This window comes from Aythya marila (assembly GCF_965140915.1).
Source record: "Aythya marila genome assembly, chromosome: Z".
Classification (NCBI taxonomy): Eukaryota; Metazoa; Chordata; class Aves; order Anseriformes; family Anatidae; genus Aythya; species Aythya marila.
Window position 1 is genome coordinate 40,713,803 of NC_139080.1, and position 21,242 is coordinate 40,735,044.

The window sequence follows — 21,242 nt, forward strand, 5'->3', positions numbered from 1 at the left end:
ATGTTTCCCCTTTCCCAGTCACTGGGAACTCCATGAGACTGCCACAACTTCTCAAGTGTAATGTAGAGTGGCTTAGCAACTACATCCACCAGTTCCCTCAGGATCTGTGGATGCATCTCATCAAGTCCCACGGATTTGCGTACCTTTAAGTTCCTTAGATGGTCTCAGACCTGGTCTTCTCCTACACTGGGTGGTTCTTCATTCTACCAGTCCTTGCGTTTGCCTTCTGGGATCTGGGCTATGTGGGTAGAGCTCTTGCTGGTGAAGACTGAGGAAAAAAAGTACCTCAGCTTTCTCCATATCCTGGGTAACCAGGTCTCCCGTTTCCTTCTGGAGGGATCCCACCATTTCCTTAGTCTTCCTTTTATCTCTCACGTACCTAATAGAAGCTTTTCTTGTTGCCTTTGACGTTCCTGGCCAAATTTAATTGCAACATGGCTTTGGCTTTCCTAACTTGATTCCTGGCTGCCCAGACATTTTCTCTGTATTCCCATCAGGCTTCTTGCCCTTGCTTCCACTCTCTGCAGGCCTCCTTTTTCTGTTTGAGTTTGTCCAGGAGCTCCTTGTACACTCATGCAGGTCTCCTGGCGTTTCTGCCCAACTTCCTCTTTGTTGGGAAGCATCGCTCCTGAGTTTGGAGGAGCTGATCCTTGAATATTAGCCAGATTTCTTGGGCCCCTCTTCGCTCCAGGGCTTTGGCCCATGGCACTCTTCTACCACACAGATCCCTCAAGAGGCCAACGTCTGCTCTCCAGAAGTCGAGGTCAGCAAGCTTGCTGTGTCCCCTCCTCGCTGCCCTCTGAATGCAAATCTGCACCATTTCATGGTCACTGCAGCCAAGGCTGCCCTTCAGCTTCTCATTCCCCACCACACCCTCCTTGTCAGCGAGAATGAGGTCTGGCATAGCACCTCTCCTTGTGGGCTCCTCTATCACTTGCAGAAGGAAGTTGTCATCAGTGCATTCCAGGGCCCTCCTGGCCTGCCTGTGCCCTGCTGTGCTGTCCCTCCAACAGCTATCAGGGTGCCTGAAGTCCCCTCTGAGGACCAGGCCTTGCAAACGTGAGGCTGCTGCTGTCTGTCTACAGAGGGCCTCGTCTGCTTGGTCTTCCTGATCAGGTGGCCTGTAGCACACTCCCCTCGTTCTAAGGTCCCCTGTCCCTGCCCTCCCTGGAATCCTGACCCACAAGCTCTCTCTCAGCTCCTCACCCATCCCCAGGCAGAGCTCCATGCACCCCAGCTGCTCACTGACACGCGGGGTGATGCCCCCCTCCTTGCTTCCCTCGCCTGGCCTCCCTAAACAGCCTGCATCCTTCCAACACTCCAGTCGTGGGAGCCATCTGTCCCACCACGTCTCTGTAATGCCAATGAGAACAAAGCCCTGCAGGCATGCGTACATCTCTAACTCCTCTTCTTTATTCCCCGTGCTACTTGTGTCAGCATAGAGACATTTAAGTTGGGCCCCTGATGAAGCTGACTCACTGGCTGCACTGGCTGGAATTCCCTTGTGCTGCCCTTCAGGTGCTCTCCTGCTGACCCATGGCCCTTCCCCAGGCTCTGGGCATCTATCCCTGGCACTCGCGTCAAACTGGGAGGAGTGGGATGGACTGAGGTTCTCCTCCCCTGCCAACTCTAGTTTAAAGCCCTCTTCACCAGTGTAGTGGGTTTACGTTTTGGTAGCAGGGGGCCATAGGGGTGGTTTCTGTGAGAAGGATCTAGAAGCTGCCCCATGTTTGGGAAGGGCCCCATTGTTTTCCAGAGCTGAGCCAATAAGCGATGTTGTTTTGCACCTCTGTGAGAGCATATTTAAGACAGGGAAAAAAATGCTGCACCACACAGCAGCTGGGAGAGTGAAGGGAGTGAGGAACGGCCTTGCAGGCACCAAGGTCAGTGTAGAAGGAGGGGGAGAGGTGCTCCAGGCGCCGGAGCAGAAGTCCCCTGCGGCCTGTGGTGAGGACTGTGGTGAAGCAGGATGTCCCCCTGCAGCCCATGGAGTATCACAGTGGAGCAGGGTTCCACGCTGCAGCCCATGGAGGAGACCACGGTGGAGCAGGTGGACCTGCACCGACGGAGGCTGCCGCCTGTGGAAGACCCCTGCTGGAGCAGATTTCAGGCCGGACCTGTAGCCCGTGGAGAGGAGACCACGCAGGAGCAGGTGACCTGGCAGGAGCTGCTGCCCGTAGGGGAGCCAGGTTGGAGCAGTTTTCTCCTGAGGGATGGACCCCGTGGTATGGACCCATATCTGGAGCAGTTCTGGAAGAGCTGCTGCCTGTGGGAAGCCCACGCCGGATCAGTTCATCAAGGACTGCATCCCGTGGGTGGGACCCCACAGCACAGGGGACGAGAGTGACTGAGAAGGAGCGGCAGAGAAGCAGTGCTGTAGACTGACCATAACCCCCATTCCCCGTTCCCCTGCGCCGCTCGGGGGGAGGAGGTGGAAGAGGGTGGATGGGGGGGGAAAAGTGCTTTTGGTTTCTTTCCTTTGTTTCTCATTTCTCTAGCTTGTTAGTAATGAGCAATAAATCTTACTGTCTCCTTATGCTGAGCCTGTTTTGCCCGTTACAATAATTATTGCGTGATTTTCTCGTCCTTACCTCAACCTTTGAGCCCTTTTCACATATTTTCTCCCCATTCCTCTTTGAGGAGGGGGAGTGAGAGAGCGGCTGTGGTGGAGCTCGGCTGCCCACTCGAGCGGAACCACGACAACCAGCTTGGCAATCCCATGACAGGTCCCCACTAGCTCCCAAGATACCAGGTTTCTCAAGGCAAGTCCCATGGTCTAAGTAGACAAACCCCTGTCTATGGCACCAGTCCTATAACCAACCATCTGTTGATTTGCCATAGTCAACAGGCCCTTTGATACCCCTTTACTTTGAGAGGAAGGACTGATGAAAAAACTACCTGCACTCCCATTGGAGCAAGTGTTGCAGGAGTGTTGCTCATGACAATAAAACTAGTTTCATTCTCTTACACATACACACTAGGGAAAGGATATTTTTAATTATTTTTTTAATCTACTTCCCAATCAAAACAGATGGAAAGACTCCCTATGACATGGTAGGGCAGCCTATCATGCATTTCTACAGGTAACTGTGTTTTTTTTTCTTGTTTTCACTTGTGACAAATTCTGCATTTCTTCAAAAGTAAGGCAAAGCCTCATATTTGGTCTCAGGTTTGGCAGGACACAACCATTACAGTACGGATGTAAAAGCAGAATGTGTTTAGAAGTGCACTGCATCTACCTGGAAACCTGGACCCTTCCCTGCTCACCTCAACGCTGACCTCTTTACATATTTTGATCAGGGACAACACCTTCAAATAGCAAAGCAAACCTAGAAATTTGGGGATTTATCACTTAAAACAAGAATGAAATGTAGTCAGCCTGAAATAATGCCTCAAAATAAGCAGATATCTTAAAAGGGTTCTTAATGGTCTTTTTTTTTTTCCCCAGCTGTTTATCCCAGCAATACTGTAGTGCTTGCAATTGTTAACATTTCTAATAGGAATTTTTCTAAAATAACAGAAAGGAGAGTTCTCAAATTCACAGATGTCAGCAACTCCTATGCTCAACATTTATTCTTCATTCTTTAATACTATGTTCATCAGCAGGAAAAAAAGGCACACACTTCTCACAGATATCCTCAGCATCCTTTGGAGTGTTAAGATTTCAAGTAGTTTAAAAAAAAAATGAAACAGTTAACTTGAGGTACGTTTGCTTGTCCAAAGGTCAGTCCATTTAGTCATGTGGTCCCTTGTGAGTACCTGCTGTAAAAGAGATACATGGGCTCAGAAATCTCCTGCAGACTTTACTGAGTGCTGGTGCAACTCCCTCAGGGTTTCTGAAAGCATAATGGAGGCTGCTCTGTCTGCTGACAAGCACAGAAAAAAAAAAAAAAAAAAAAAAAAGAAATATATAATAGGCAACACAAGATTCAATATTATTTCTTGCGTACATCATACTACATTACAGATGTTTTTTTTTCCTAGGGAGAGGTCACTAGAAAATAGGCTAGCCCTCTTAAAAAACTATATGCATTTTATTCTTTTTGCAAAGCAGTTTGGAAGTGAAGCACTAGTTTTGCCAAAAGCAATTGCTGTGCATTAATATTAAACATGATCTAATGAAGGCAGAAGTCGTTTTGGGAAAACATTAAGAACAGCACAAGCATCTCCTGAATTATAAGTTTGTGGCTGAAAGAAACAGTACAATGAAAATATAGGCATTTCGCCTGTTGAGGTTTTGTTCCATGACCTGGAAAAATTTAAGACACGGAAAAGCAACAGTCCCTCATGGAAAGTATACTTTGACACCCCCTGCGCCCTCAAAAAAAAAAACACCAAACGCAATAATGAAAAAACAACCACTGCAGATTAAACCAAAGCTATGAAACAGACTGAAGCAAGCACTTTTCCTTGTAATTAACAGCAAAGCCACAAAGCTGGAATGTAATGTAATTTTGGGGGCAGAGTGGGGTAGCATTGCCTTTGAGACAACTGTTTCTGTACATTAAAATATCTATCCAAACAACTGCAGTGTTTGTTGCAGTTTAAAATGTCCCCTTGTTTCTCACATGTATATTAAGGAAGAAACAATTAGGGAACATGTGAATCATCTGACTGACGTACAAGACAGAATAACATCAAAAAAAAAATATTGGCATCATTTCTGAAGTCCTTAAAAGGACATTTCTTAACATTAGCCTGGGTGGCTAGAACAACAAACTAATCTTCTCTACTGAAAGTCAGACTGCCCCAACAGAGCACAAGAAGACCTCAACTATGCAGCTCATTACTAGCAAAAGGAGACTCACTTTAAAAAAAATTGCTGATGCTCTTTCCATAAATGTCTCTGTTTACATGTTGCAGTCTGTACCTTGTGGCATCCTTCAAGGCTTTATACAAATAAACATAAGGAGGCATTTTTTAGAGTACACTGACCCAAGATACCTGACAGTGAGTGCTTGGAATCACATCCTTGCCAGCTGGCTGCTACAAAATATGTAATGATTCAGCAGTTTAATGGATCTGGAGTTTGGCAACAGTCCCCTTGTAAACATCTCTGGGGAAATAAAATAACACAGGCTCAAGACTCTGGCAGGTTCCATAATTGTTTGCTTCTGGCTCAAATCCAGGGACAGAGCAAGCTCTAACTTAAGGCAAATACGGCTGTACAATGCTCTGACTCTCAAAGCAGGTTCTATTCAAAACCCAAGGGTAGAACCAACTCATAGCATGTATGATGAGGAGAAAAAGATACCAGGAAACCACTCAGCTAAAAAAAAAAAAAAAAGTTCTTAAATATTAAACTGCCCAGATCAATAATGCTCAGTTTCACACGGACACCCTTCTTCTTGATTGCTGTTGTTCTTTTTCTGTTTAAACAGAAGAATAGGTGAAGTTTGTTCAAAGTTGAAATATGCAGGCTATTAACGTCTGCTTTTATTACTAAAGTCAACAAATTGCTAACAGCCTGTGACAAAGAAACCCCCTCCAAAAAGAGGCAAAAAATGAAACTGTTACAGCCACTATGCAGTAAGTATTGAGACATGAGATATATGTATTATCTTGCAAGTCTTCTAGCAAAATACTCACTGGGAAGCCAGAAAATGAAAGATGAGATCCCAACTCAGACACAGAGTCAGGGATCTCTCAGCTGTTTGGAGAAAACAAAATCCTAATTCTTACCACTCTGACTTCCATTTTGGTACTCTGTTTCTAGAAGTCCCCCAAAACTGATACATACAAGCATCATATGGATTTCCCTTGGAAGTAACACAAAGTCAGAAAAACAGAGCAGGACCCTCTCCATTGACTCTATGCCCATGCAGTGCCACCAGAAATTGTGGCTGCCTGTTAAACTGAGAGGCATCTGGCCTCTACACATGCATTCATCAGTACTAAAACAGCCACCCATCCTTACAGACTACGATATATGGTCCTGGTGTTTCCTATGCTCACAGGTAAGTTGAATATCAAAAGGTATACTTCATGGACATGGACTTTGACAAAAGGACATAATATACACAGAGGAACACAAAAACTAGACCTGGGCAGGTCATACTTGATCTCTTATTTTCAGACTTTGTAGTTTGATCTACCATCTACATACATTGATTTTTATATTTTTTTTACTGTCAAAACCAGTAATGGGATTCAGTGACTTTTATAAATTTGGAATGAAAGGTCCTTAAGTACCAAAGCCATTTTCTATTTTCGGAGAGACACAAAAGGACTTGCTGTATTGCTTAGTGTGCTATACACAAACTGCATTACTGGGAGAAATAGAAAAGCACAAAGTCGTAAGAAGACCTGTAGTTACTTAGGCTTTGTCAATCACTTGTCATTCTGTTTAAGAGAAGGTACACTGGCCCCCCTATATCCACCAAATTCTGCAAATACTCACTACTGAATAAAATAATTAAAATTTACTTTCTGATTTAAAAAACAAAGAAACAAAAAGCTACTATATCCCTTAAAACTGGAAGTGTTACCTCTAACGCAAACACTTTCAATATTTGTCTAATAAAAGCACTTTATTTTAATTTGCATGCAAACATGAGAGCCAAAACACATGGATGCTTACAGTCATGTATTACTTACATGTGTTCTTGTTGATTATTCAGAGCACTGCCTCCTGACTCTTTCCACCACCAAACAGGTAGCCTGAGAGACTCCCAAAAGCCTATTTCTGTTTCTGCCTCCAGAATCAATTATTATACTTGGTGATTTGCCTAGATCTCCTGGACAGCTACTCAACAGAAATTTGGATCTTAAAAAAAAAATAATATTCATGGCAGGTTTACTAGAGCTGATTAATATGGAAAGGTTCTTTAAAAGCTGGCTAAATTTAGTGTTCCTGTTAGAACTTCTTTCACAGAAACATAAAAAAAGATTACATTTTGTAATTTTTCAGAACATGCTCGTTATATTTGCTATCATAGGGATCAGTATAATGACAAGGGAAGACCTCACTAGCTTCTGAAAGTATAGGCAAGATTTCATAATCCTCATTAAACATTCCCTTTGATTCCTTAAAGGGCATTTAACATTCAAATGTCAATTAAAACCTAAAATCTTTAAAAAATATTAAATAACATTAAAATTGTTTAACTTAAGAATAGAATTCAGTTCTTGCCAACTCCAGCTTTATTTTATACGAAAGAATCCTGCTGCAGCAAATAAACTGAGGAAACTAATGCAAATGATAACTATGAAGACAGAAATGAAAATACTTGTGATTATTCAATTCCCATCCTTCGTACTCTACTGGGCGTATTATACTAAAGATAAGGAGAGTATAATGAAGATTTGGTTATGGCACCTTTAAGCAGCAGAAGTTTTGCATCATACCATTAAAACATCATTTTACAAAGAGGTACCACCATCGGGAGAAGCTTTAACATGTAAATATTAGATTCCAACCCACATTACTGTCCACAGACAGGCAGCTCTGAGCTGCCAGCACTGCACAGCCCCTGGAACTGAAGAACTGCACAGCTTTTCCAGCTACCCAGCTGGTGTGTCGACAGCTCCATTTAATATTCTTGTCTAGTGATACAGCAAAGACCTCTCATGCCTATTTTTAAATGCACATTTTTAATATTCAATATAATGTTACTCTTTAACAAACTCTTTACTCCCTGCTTCTTTTATGAAGCTTCCCGTGGTCTTTAAAGGGATTGTTAACCAAAGAATGGATCACACTCTTTCTGCATGAGCAGATTCAGAAACACTCCATTAAACCTTTCAGTATTTAATATAAAGAGTAATCTCTCACCTCTGAGGAGATAAGCCAGTTGCTGAGTGATTAACTCTGGTGCCTCTTGAAGAATCTCTTTTACTACTAAAGAGGAAGAAGACGTTTGTAAATCCAGGCTGCCATCACATTGCTCATCTGGAGTGATGACTTTGACAATAGCTGATTCCAAATTTTTGTCCTCGCTACCATGCAAATTTAAAAAAAATAAAATGTTTATTTTTCTTTCTAGCCACTGAGACAACCCAAAAAAACAGTGCAAAAAACTTTAAAAAAGACTCTGGACTGTAACACTGCTGTCACTGCCCTAAGTCTGCTATGAAGCCAAAAAATGCCACAATCAAGTCCTAAAACTGTAATTTCAAAAATGAAGAGCTCACAGTGGTATTATTACTTGATATATCACTAAGACTTCACTGTTTACATTTCTATTATCAAAATCTTTAAATCTGGAAAAAATATTCCTACATGTATTGAAAATATCACTCCTTATAAAGGGGAGATTTGGGAATTTCACCACTGAATAATTTGGCAATTTGCAAAAGATCTTTATTTTAGATTTAAACACTTTGTGTTCTGGCTTTTAGTAGTAATAACAAAGCCAAACTACATTTATTAACACAAAATAATAGTCATAATTCTTTAGAAGAAAGAAACACAGGAGGGGACAGTAGCAAAAAGCAAATATTATGGATAATTTTCTTTGAGAAAGTCAGCAATGTACCAAGTTGCCTACAGTTTTTAGAGAATCAATAGGAGATTTATACATATTTCTCATTTCAGATTTGCCATACTTTTATTCTAGTCTACAAACACCTCAGAGTAGGATGGGGCTGTTTTATTTTTATTTCCCAAATAGTTCTGCTATAGCACACAGGAAGCATGTTATTTATCTTAAATGAGGTTCTAAAGAGAGTTAGAAGCAAATAACATTCTTCACTGTGGGCAAGACAGGCAGACCACTATAAAGCAGCTCTCTATGCTCACCACGGGCTTATAAAGTTTCTCTCTTAAGGACGGGTATATAGAATATGGTTTCCCACAGAGCAACTCTGAGCCTCTGGCACTGAGGAAATTTTAAGAAAAAAGCTGTGAAGGAATTCCATGATCTCTATATGGCTGTGAAATTATTGATGATGTAAAAGCAGAATCTGATCTGTTCCTAGTAGTATTTGTAACAGCTACTATTCCGCGCATAGCTTTACGTGAAGCTAATGCTGCCTGTAGAGTAAATGTCTCAGACTTCTGTCTATCTTCAGTAGGATCTTAACAGTACGTGGGCAATTGTTGTGTCCATCCCCATATCAATATGAGGGCTTTAATTCCCTCAGTGAAAGCAAACTAAGAAAAAGAAAAAAATCTCATCTCTTATTTGCCGGTCACAGGAAACCTCAGGACTATTTAAACAAAATTAAGATATCTAGTCTAAGCTGTGTGAAAATACAAGGTATTAAAAAAAAAAAAAAAAAAAAAAAAAAAAAAAAAACTTCAATAGTGATGGAAAAACAAAAAACAACTACATCGTCACATGTATTGGGCATAATGGGAGAGAAAATGTATTTTAAATTCCTTTTTTTCTTCTGTGCTAACATATAGGAATTCAGGAAAAAAATGTAAAATATAATTTTCAAAACAGCTCTAACCCAAGTAAGACATCTTGTTATATCTAAAATGCAATACCTTGTCAGCATGTTGCTGTTTATAAGTGTTAAAGACAATTTCCCTTCAGCATTCAGTTGATGCAAATTGATTTCATCTCGGAAGATGTGGAATGACTCCGGGATATTCAGCTCTTCCAATATAAATCTTGTCTCTGTGAAGTAGCTGAAGTCTTTTCTTGGTATGTTCAACACCGGTAGGCAAAGAACATCAGGAGGACTGACCTGTAACATATACGTGCATTTGTCAGAGTTGAATGAAATAAGACTTGATTTTTATTAGAGATATGTTTTAACAGACTGAGCATTTAGAAACAATTTGAATTTTTCTGTTTATTTTTTGTTCTTTTACTTCATTCTTTATAAATCACTTTTTATTTTTATTTTATTATTAATTCTTATGTGCAGAATTGTTAATTCTGAAGAATTAATTCTCCTGCAGAATTGTTTTGGAAACTAGAAAGGAAAAAAAAAGATGTACACTTTTAAAAATCTCACAAGTTTTTCAGGAAAAAAATGCATTCTTAAAATACTGTAAATGCAAATTGACAATGTTTTAAGTCATGAAGCCCAGCTTAAAGCCTTGATAAATCTAATCTAACTCTGCCTTTCAAACTTGACTGATTTTGCATTTGTGACATGGGGTGGGGATGAACAGCTATCAAAATCTACATTCAGGCAAGATGATTTACTTCTCTAAATAAACTCCTGATTGTATGGAATTCAGCAGGATATCACCTGTTCAATCAGGGCCTGGAAGTCATCCCCTTCATTTAATGAGGCTTCTCACAAAATGGGGAGAAGATCTTAAATATAATATGACTGCGATTGTTAAGATATCAAATTCTTCAGGTCATTTCCTAAAACTGTCTTTTACAACATGCACATACAATGCTAAGCATAACATGATCACAATGAGTATGGACTTACAAAAGCAACTTTCAAAACAAATAGTAAAAAAATAAAAAAAAAAATCCCTCTTTACTCCTATGAATCAACAACCTAATAAAAGCAGTCAGCTAAAGCTCTCTAATTTATATTGCAGATTTGTGGATGTAATCCATTCCAGCACAGAAAATATCTGCAGAAAATCTGTGCACTGCTTAAATCAAATGTAACTGATACCTAGACCAAGTGATGGCAATTAGACAGGGGTGATATTTTGCTGCTATTGAATGAACCGCCTAATACTGTCTCATTAATTTTTGTAGAGAAAGAAATTTAGATTCTCTTTAAAAATCTCACCTCTGATTATGACAAAGCCATTGTCCAGAATAATGTCTTTATGATATGTTTTAATCGACCTAACAGTATGAAATCTGCAAGCTGTAGCAAACGAGTTAAGATCCCTCTGTTTTTCTCATTACCTTGTCTAGGAAGTAGGCATAGGCCAGAGCAGAAATAAGAGAGTCCAAATCACAGGATTTATTTCCAAGAACAACATGGACTTTCTCCAGGTGCTTGCTCCTGTTCTGTAACACAACAGAAGATATTTGCAATGAGTAACAATGAAAAGAAAAAGCAAAGCCCAGTCACCAACACACTTCAAAAGACACATTAAATATCCAGCTGGTGTCCTTAGTTGGAACACTTTCCACAATTTGCTCAAGGAATGCACTTACTGTGAGATCAGACATGTTTCCTTGGCTTTATTGCTCCCAAGAAAGCCAAAGAAATTTGGGTCTTGTAAGAAACCTAAGTCAGAACCTGAGGAGTAACCTGATAGAGCTTCAGTTAGCAGCAAAGTAGCAGATAAGCAGCATCATGTATACGTGGAAAAATCCCTTGAAAACAACTGACATCTCATAAGAAAAGCAGTTGCAAAAAGAGTGGAAATACACTCAGAATGCTATACACATCAAGTTCTATTTCTTTCCCTGTGCACATCAAGTTCTATTTTCTTCCCCTATTTTGCTTGTCTGAAATCAGTAACTAGACAAAGTTACTGATCAGAGTCAGTTCTAAAGAATCAGGCTCTCATGTTCACTCTTTAGAAGCTAGACAGACTATATGAATCACTGAGGTCTTCCAGTTCTCACTGTCAACAGGAACTGAGTCTGTTCTGCATTTAATAACATTAGGAGCTTTCCAAACACAAGGAAGAGAAAGGCTACTACAACTGCAGAAAAGAAAAATATTGCAAGGAAGTGTATCTTCTTTGTAAACAAATACACAAAGTGAAAGATGTTTTTCTCTTGTACACATCACAATGTCAATCTAGCTGCACCGAAACATGGTATTTTTTTATAATTTTATAATAAAAGCTAATTTTATTAAAAATTTATTTATTAAAAAGCTTATGCTTCTTAATTTAAGAAACCTATCTGACTGACACTAAAGTAGATAGCTCAGAGCCAAATATACGTAATCAAACATTGTTTGTGTTATTTTCTGAAGGCTGATGTACTTTTTGTTATTTTGAATTAGGATTCAGCATTTTATTAAGCTAAATTTTAATCTTTCAATAGAAGGATATAATTAATATATTATCCCAAATAACTACAACCATGCAATTTTATTTAAACTAACCTTTCTTCTCTTTGTCGTATCTTACCTTTAGTTGAATCTAAGGAAGAGACTCTGTTCTCTTTCCACTGTATGGAACACTGCCACCAAAATATCTATGAATAATAAATCCAGGACAACTATTCTCCATTCCTCATGTATTGGGAAATAAACTACGTAAGACAGACGGCTTTCTGGAGAGGACAGTGTTTGGAATAGGTATGTTCATTTAAGCTGTATGCCTTCACCAGCAGTAAACCCTGTTTCCTTCTTTCTTTCGTGTGCTTATTGTCACACTGTCTTTGTCAGCATACATTTCTCACTGATCTGTCACCCTAAAGAATGAAAATCAAGTTCATGAATTCAAGCTTTTCTTTTTCTTCTTTAAGTATTATTCAGTGTATACAGGTCTTTTATTCTGTGAAGAAGTCTTTTTCTTCAGCTTCCTCAAAACAAACAATATAGCCTAGACGAAGTAGGAAATGAACTGACAAATTGATTATTAAATCTAAAAAAATCACTCACCCCTAGGAGTGAGTGTAAACAACACAGAACAGTATCATATGTGTTGAAAATTTTTATATCTACATATTCTCTACCTATAAAATGATTTGCTTCCTGTTGCTCATATTCCACAAAATATTATCTCATATACAACTGCCAAGGACACTCAACAGCGATCTTAGTTTCAGTGGTGAAAATCAGCCCTATTCTTCAGGCACATTACTGTTTCGTTTTGAAAAATTAAGAAATTTTTGGTGTTGTCTTTAGGATTCGTGATGTAGCACACCCAAGCACTGAAATCTGCACACATTTTTATGTCTCCCAGGTTAGCAGTAGCTTTGTTATAGTGGTACACTGCAGTTCTAAAACAGCAGAAAATTGTGTGAGAATTGTCAAAGATGGAAAATTTCTTTGTCTTCGCAGCTTAAAGAAGCTTTAACATAAATAAGTAAATAACTAATATTTGTGAAGCCTACATCTGAAGAAATGAGGAAAGCACTGCTCTGAAGGGAGTACAGTACAGAAAGAAAGCTCTGGAGACCACCTCTCCTCTATGACCCAAACAGGTCAAATAGTCATCCAATGACTAATTTTTATATTTTAACTCCAGCAAACCAAAATTTCATCAACACAAATGAACCAGAACAAACAGTAGAAGGACAGGCCATTTCTTCAACCTGTTTTCAAGAGCTTAACAAGAACTCAGAGATATAGCCTTTGAGCTGGGATTTTAATACAACAGTAGGAAGACTATCAGCAAGAGGGTGCATTTGTTGGACAGGCTGTTAACACACTGCATCTCTGAACAACCACTGGCTTCCAGAATATTTCTGCCTTAAACACTCAGGTATGCAGTAGACATATCTTACAAGCTACTGCCAACTCTTTCCCAAAGGAAAGGGAATGAAAACACAAATTTCTTAAGGAGTTCAGGGTGTTCTGTTGCACATCACCTTTCTCACGTCTCTCCAGAGAGGATATTTTTTTGTTTCATCAGTTACAGTCAGTTATTTTAATGACATTACCTTTCTCTACGAAAGGATCTGTTCACTTAAACAAAACTACACTACTTCACTCCCTAATCTCTCATTTGTGGCTTTTAGCAAACTGTTTCTGAAATGGGCTTTTTCTAATAGAATAGGAAACCTATTCCACTAATGTTAAAATACAAAGTCAACCTGCAAGCTGTTTTATATTAAATAAAGAATAAAAATCCCTCCTTTATTTCTTAAATTATCCCAAATTACTGAAAAAAATATATATACACATTTGTGTATGTGTGTACTTTCCCCTCTCCTTTCACAAAAGGAAATTTAATTTCTAGATACTAACTTCTTTTTTTTCATGCTTTAAAATACTGCAGCTATTGCATTATGATGAGTGAATGATCTTATTTGGATTTGATTTTTTTATTTTTTTCTGCTAGACGGTGGGCAAGAGAAGCCTCAGTAATCATTTGCTCTTTGTTCATCAAGCAGCTGCTCTCAGTAAACTTATATTCTTATCATATTTGATAAAAATGTGTTCTTATTAAAGGAAGCTCATTCAAATTTGTATTTCACAGATTTTAAGGTTAAATTGGCCAGAGCAAAACATGAAAGAAAGTCTGGACTTCATATTATGATGATGTAAGACAGACACATTGATAAAAGAGAAATAATAAAATAAATTGATATTAATGAAATTTTAGAATAAGTTTGGCCACTTAGTTCTACCTGTAGTTCAGGTAATACATAAGTGGAGCATAGCATTTGAGAGCTGCCACATGCAAAACTGACCAGGCCTATGGGGAAGCACATAAGCAGGTGCATGCTCTCCCTTACCACTGTCAGTACATTAATATTGAATTACCTACCTTCCCATTCCCCTGTGATTACCACTAAAATAATTCAGTGATAGAAAAAGATCACACATCATCTATATCACACATAACCTATTCACATGGATAACATTTCCTACTCCAAGTATCTCCATTATTTGAACTGGGTATTCCTCCAATGCCAGAATCACAGGCAATGTTTTCACATCCTATTAGATTACTCAGACAACTAGATAGCATCTTCCCCATCCTATTATTTCAACATAAGAAACCTTCTTGTACTAACTGCACAGATACTTTATCAAGAGCCTAGTGACAACCGTAGGGTTACGCTAGAGCAGGTTTAATACCATTATAACCAGTACTGGACAGACAATCTCAGATCTGTACATCAGGTAAAAGATCAGCTTGGTCCAACTGCAACTGATATAAAAGTCAACACTACTGCAGACATTTATCTTAGCATAAATGGGTGCTGTCTACCAATTCTGTACATAGGACCATGAAAGCAACTTTTTTTAACCCTCGGTCTGATTTTCAGAATCTTCAAAGTTGTAGAAGTCACTGCTTCCTCAGCTAATTCTTATTTGCAAAAAGACATCACCATCTATGGATAAAACAAATCAGTCTTCGGGAAATAACCAAGTCTTGCCGTCTATAACCACTGCATAGCTTGCTATAGATTTTAAAGACATTAAAACCTATTGAGAAGGAGGATACTGATAGAAGTGAATCTGTATGAAGAGGAATAATAGAAGACATTGTTCCAAAACCATTTTCATATTGATTAAAATGAGATCAATGGAACTCAAAACAATCTTTTTCATCCTTCATTGCTTAAATATGAAATTATCCAAAATAATACAAGCAGAACACTGCACAAAACAATTCTTCTCTAAGATATTCTGCCTTCTTTGTATAATAGGAACAAAAATATACTATCCCCCCTCAACTCTCACATCAACTGATAGTTTTCAAAGAATATATAAAAGAAATGGCCTTATGTAGCTCAGGTGACGTCTTCAATTCTGACAGATGTGTTGCAAAGTTTGCTCTGTTAAGTTGGTAGCATCTCTTCTGAGGCTGTATCCTCAGTTTCCACAGCTGGTAGTGGTTCGGGAACAAACATGTAACTAGTAAAAGCTTATGTCTGTTGTGACATGATTTACTGTTGTGGTTTTGTTTGTTTGTTTGTTTTCCCCCTAAGAAATCAAGGAATAACATACTTCCCTTGACAATCCCCGTATGCTTTTTTTAAATAACAGGAATATATTAAAGTACACCCTCTCAGCTTCTAAGACTGCTTCCTTTTCTGTCATCTTAGCCATAATTAGTTTGCACAGCCTGCTGTTCGTCAACCATCTAGGAGAAACACAGGTACATGGATGGAATGTTTCCTCTTCCAGGTCAGCAAAATTTCTGACATGGTCTGTCTTGCCAAGAAAAGACACTAGCAGAGAAGCCCACAATCAGGCAGGAGAAGCTTTAGATTCATAAACTCTGAGACTTAGCTGCAATAGGACTGTGAAAAGTGATCGAAGCGATTCCTGCAGCTACCACAGAGTGGAATCATGAACATTCAACCTCCCGAAGAATTCAAACGTTTAAGAGGTCAATGATAAAACACGAACTAATAAATTAAACTATAAAGGACACCTCCGATCTCTTACCATCGATGGGTTTTTCTTCAGTTTTATTAAAGGTAAATTTTAAAAGGCATAAACATCATCTGTCTAGGATAAACTGAATTAAAGAAGTGATGTGTCATTCTCAGATGGTATCAGTCAGGATAACTGAATTCCAATCAGACATGCACAGATTAACATTCACTTATGCTCAAAAAAAAGTGATTTACAAGAATTAAGCTATTTCTGTAATCTGTAAGAGATCACTTCTGATACTTTGTTACAGTGAAGCAAGTCTGGCACCTCCCCAGTTTTGTCTTTAATCACATACAAACATCAGCACGGCAACTCTATTCATATATATTTGTAGTCAAAAATATCATTTTTTGGTTATTACCTGCACCAAACTGCTGACTCATTCAAAACTGCTGCATATGCTGGTGATCAAGTTTGCAAAAACTTTGGCTAGTATATATTGGTACAGTGATTCATCAAATTACACTACCTCAGTCAAAAAAACATTACCTTCTGTTTTTCTGTGTTAAAATGGTTAAAGCGGAAGGTGAAACCATCTTGCAAGTTAAGAAATCCTGGAAGTTTTTTATGGTATTACCAGGAACCCCTAAAAAAGGCTTGATGTGTCAAGGCAATTATAAAAAAAAAAAAAAGTTTCTTCTTTTCCCTCCTCTTCACACACACACAGCTTTGCTTTCTGAGCCACTATTTCGTTTTTGCCTCAAATCTCACTGGATCTTCTGTCCTTCAACTGCAATAAGATCACTGCATTTTGCTGCATGGAATGATGGTGCAGTAACTGTCAAGAGTCATTTCTCTGAAAGAATTCTCAACAGAAGCATATAAATAAAGAAGAAGCTGTACAGTCTAGTGCAGCTAACATTATACTGCTAGTATAGTATCAGGCACAACTCTGAAAACTGCTTCAGCCCTTTTGCTAAAGCACTGATACGGGAGTACGGCTGCAGAAACATACTGAGCTTTCCTGGAGATGCATGGGGAAAAGCCTAGATACGAGGACCAATATTCCAACTGAGAGTTGGGCTCTTTTGCTTACACAAGAGGATATCTGTACCTATTCGGTAGCTTCGGAATTGTACCTCCAACTGAGAGGTACATTAGCCATTTCAGAGTACATCCTGCATTTGCCTCATAATATCAGGCAGTATTATACCTCCGTTGGCCTGAGGGTTTTTAAGTTGATTGTCCTTCTCTGTTGTCAAAGAAATGGCTTTAAGCCAAGACAAAGTCAATTTAGTATTTTATGCCAAGTTCAAGTTACTTTAATATTTCATAAGCCTCTTCATAAGAAAGCTTTATACAGGCCTGGAAAACAAAAAAAAAAAAAAAAAAAAAAAAAAAAAAAAAAAAAAAAAAAGTCTGTCATCCCTTTAAGTCTTTTGCTGTCTCTTATTTTTGAGAACAGAAGAAAAACTATTATATTTCTTTACCCCTGCAATATCACACTTATCAACTACAGTGTACAAGTTACTGTAATAATTATATAATTGATTCTTCCTTAAGGAACATGATTTAAAAGATAAATACCAAACATGCCATATTTTAATCATTACCTGTTGAATCAGTATTGTATAACATTGCTTTACTTATGGATGTAAAAAATAGATTTCACAAGAAACATCAATCCTACTGGCAGAATAAAATATAATAAAAGAAAAGGGCAATTGTATAAATCTAGACTATCTTCTTTTGTGGGGGAGATACTGACTTACAAAGAAAAATAGTGGAAGGGTCATAAAAATTCAATGCTACCCTCAGGAAAGGATGATCAGTTATGATATTGGTATTTAATAAGATAAAGATATTTAAATTAAAGACAACGAATAATGACTAGCAAAAGGTCTTCACACCTTAGTTTTCCTGCACGTACAACTTACCTGAAGCCTAGACACATAAAACTTACCACATCTTGCCTGCACTGCTATCTCTGATGGCAACTACACTATACACAGAAGCTGAACATAGCCTTGGTGAACAAACATTTCTGGTCTTTTGAAGTTAATACTTTAAATGCCGTATTTAAGAGTCAAGAACTCCCTAAATAGTTTTATTTTAAAAAGTGTCATATCTCAGAATCAAACCATTCCATAGGAAATAATCCTTCAAAATTTATAATGGACATGAGGCAGGATAACTATCTGGTATACCAGCCAGGGAAGAAAGTCCTGACCCTAAATCATTCCTGGAATCTCCACAAGACATGAGTGCCCTTTTCCAGTCATTTCTAATCAAGAATTGGCACAGACAGCTATTGCTGCTGAGAATTCAGTTCAATATTGCTGCATCACCAACAAGCTCTGATTTGCTATTCTGCAGACAAACTCCACACTGTAAAACAACAAATTCCTACCAAGAGGAAACATCTACCATCTTCATTTTGAATTAACTTTATAGAATATGTCTGCTTGCAAGTCTGCGTTGCCTTTTCTTGAAATATCTTCAGACTTATTTAACACACATTATAGAATCACAGAATATTCTGCATTGGAAGGTACCCACGAGGATCTAACTCCTGGTCTCACACTTGACCATCCAAAAATCAGACCATGTGTCTGAGAGCATTGTCCAAACACTTCCTGAACTCCGGTGGTCTCAGTGCTGTGACCACTGCCCTGGGGAGCCTGTCCCAGTGCCTGACCCCCTTCTGGGTGCAGACCCTTTCCCTAACCCCCAGCCTGACCCTCCCCTGTCCCAGCTCCATGCCGTTCCCTCGGGTCCTGTTGCTGTCCCCAGAGAGCAGAGCTCAGCGCCTGCCCCTCCGCTCCCCTCGTGAGGGAGCTGCAGGCCGCCATGAGGCCTCCCCTCAGCCTGCTCTGCTCGGGGCTGAGCAAACCAAGGGGCCTCAGCTGCTCCTCATATGTGTTGCCCACTAGACCCTAGTACCTGATGCACCCCAGGGTATAGCTGGCCCTTTTAGCTGCCAGGGCATGCTGCTGGCTCACGTTCAACTTGCTGTCAACCAAAACCCCCAGATCCCTCTCTGCAGGGCTGCTCTCCAGCATCTCATCCCCCAGTCTGTAAATACAGCCATGGTTGCTCCATCCCAGGTGCAGAATCCAGCACTTGACCTTGTTAAACTTCATACCATCATGTTTTCTAAGCTTTACATGTCCACACTCTCTTGCTTAAGTTTTTATTTTTAGGAACAGCTTTCAAGACATCATTTGTACTGAATTACAGTAGTACCCAATAGTACCTGGCTTTCAAACTGGAAATCCCATGATCAAATACATTTTGGAAACAACTTTGCCAGCACATGTTTTGATCCCAGTTTTGCTGTTACATGAAGATAAAACAAGCACCATCAAGTCAGACAGATATTAAATATACTTTGTCTTAGGGAATTAAAGATACCTACAGTTTTATAAGATTAACAAGGTGAGGAGGGGAAAAACTTATCCAAATGACCTTAGACTCAAAGGTATCACATTGCCTTTCCTGCCAAGAAAAAACAGGATATACTCTAGTATGGGAAGGGAACATGTTTCCAGCAGAATGATTATTTAAGCCTGATTCAGCAGCACTTCAACAGCCTGTCAATAAGATTCCCTATCAAAGAGCTTACTTAAGTAAAAATCAAAGTTCTCCTCTTCCTTTTATGCTACGCTAATTTGAACAGCAAATGAGTTGTGTTCTACATGATTGGTGTTCTTACCTAGTGACTGCATATCAGCAACACAGCATACCACAATTCAGCTTTGCAAAAGAGCATACTCCGTTCATATTCCAGGTTATCTTTAATTTCTAAAGCCAGTCACAGCATGCCTTTAAAGTTTCAGGTCAAGTTACATGATTCCTCTTCCTGCTCTTTCCCAACTCAACACACAAAGGTGAGATTGAGTTGCCTATCGCTTTACAAAACTAGATAGCACTCATCCCCTTCAGGAGCTTTTGGGATACAAGTGCCCCCTGAGACAGCAAAAAGAAGTGAAGAAGTAAGGAGCACATTCACCTGAGATGAGTACTCCTGACACATTAATTTACTTGGCTCTGTGGTGTGCCAGAAGGTGACTGGCAGCAATAATTTCCTATGCCATGCCCTGCAGAAGTTGAATGAATTGTAGAGAGCAAAGAGAAAGTCTGTTGAAGAAAAAAGGCACGAGATGGTTTAGTGGGGACTGTTAGTGTTAGGTCAGAGGTTGGACTCGATGATCTCGAGGTCTCTTCCAACCTAGAAATTCTGTGATTATGTGATCTCAAACTCAAATAATGCAGTTCATTCACCTGCCTCTGATGTACTTGACATCTGAACCTCATAGTGACAAAGAGCCTTAGCTACTTCTCTGCAATAAGGGAGGTAACTTTCGAAATTACAATATATTTACCAAAAATTAGGAAGCACTTGAACACCGTGCTGCACACAGCCTTTGAAGCTGAACTTCATTTTTCTTGGTTAGTGTAACACTCAGGTGACAAGCACCAAACTGAACAGAGAAGACCACATCCTGAACTGAGACAACAGCCTGCATAAATTGAATAGGTGATCATATGAGACCGAATTTTGTGTGTTTATATGAATAACACAAACAGTTTTTCCTTTGTTCTTTTCAGTTTTTGTTTGTTTGTTTGTTTTTATTTGTAACACTTTGCAACCTCTGTTTCTTCTAAATTTTCATCAGTGTGGTATAGATAAGATTTGTGACTGTATTGCACTTTAACACACAAACATTATGCAGTTACATTTTCACATCTTCATTTTGTTTTAGGCCATCTGTGTAAATTTGTTTCTTCTCTTCCTCATGAACTACATTTTAAGTAATTCAGGTAGATCACATTAATAGCAATATCATAGACACCATTTTCTCATCAGTGACTACTAAAATACATTGTACACATTCAGCTGGGAGAGAAAAATCATAGATGGAAGAGATGATCAGGAGGTCAAAGTAACAATCAATTTTGCTTTTAGATTCAATAGTTCAATGGATTTTTAACGTGCCATAACTCTAAAATTTCTTCAGCTTTTTCTCCACTCTCTGAGAAGATTGCCTCAGAAAGAAACATTTTTTTTGTTCCTTTATTTTTTTTAAATATCACTACCATTTTAGTTGTTATTTCTTTTTCCCCATTAAAAGTCAGAAACAAGTCAACTGCACCCCTCTGCTGTCCTTTATGCCTGCTACAAACACCATTCCCCACAATAATTTTTCCAAAAGTCCTATCACTGGCAGTTTCTCTTTCCATGACAGAATTCTCTGATTACAATAAGCTTGATTCCAGGTGTCTTTGCGAGAGAGATGTCAGGTGGGTTTGCTGCAGAAGTTGAGCACAGATTACAAATTATTTTGCAACATTGTGCTTATTAATGAAATAACAACGTGCTAAGAAATCAATGCTCAAAA

The 21,242-nt window shown here is 39.0% G+C and overlaps 1 protein-coding gene across 3 annotated transcripts in view; it reads right to left on the reverse strand.

The window, feature by feature from the left end:
• Nucleotides 1-21,242, reverse strand: part of PRUNE2 (prune homolog 2 with BCH domain) — a 136,737-nt gene that overhangs the window by 94,990 nt on the left and 20,505 nt on the right. For 2 of the 3 annotated variants that reach the window (XM_082783678.1, XM_082783677.1), the window contains exons 2-4: nucleotides 10,779-10,883; nucleotides 9,434-9,636; nucleotides 7,775-7,938 (exon numbers count right to left, since the gene is read on the reverse strand). In XM_082783678.1, coding sequence (XP_082639804.1) covers nucleotides 7,775-7,938; nucleotides 9,434-9,636; nucleotides 10,779-10,883 — 472 coding nt within the window. Of the gene's footprint in view, nucleotides 1-143; nucleotides 292-7,774; nucleotides 7,939-9,433; nucleotides 9,637-10,778; nucleotides 10,884-21,242 lie in introns of those variants that run through there. The other variant, XM_082783679.1, reaches the window with a different exon arrangement.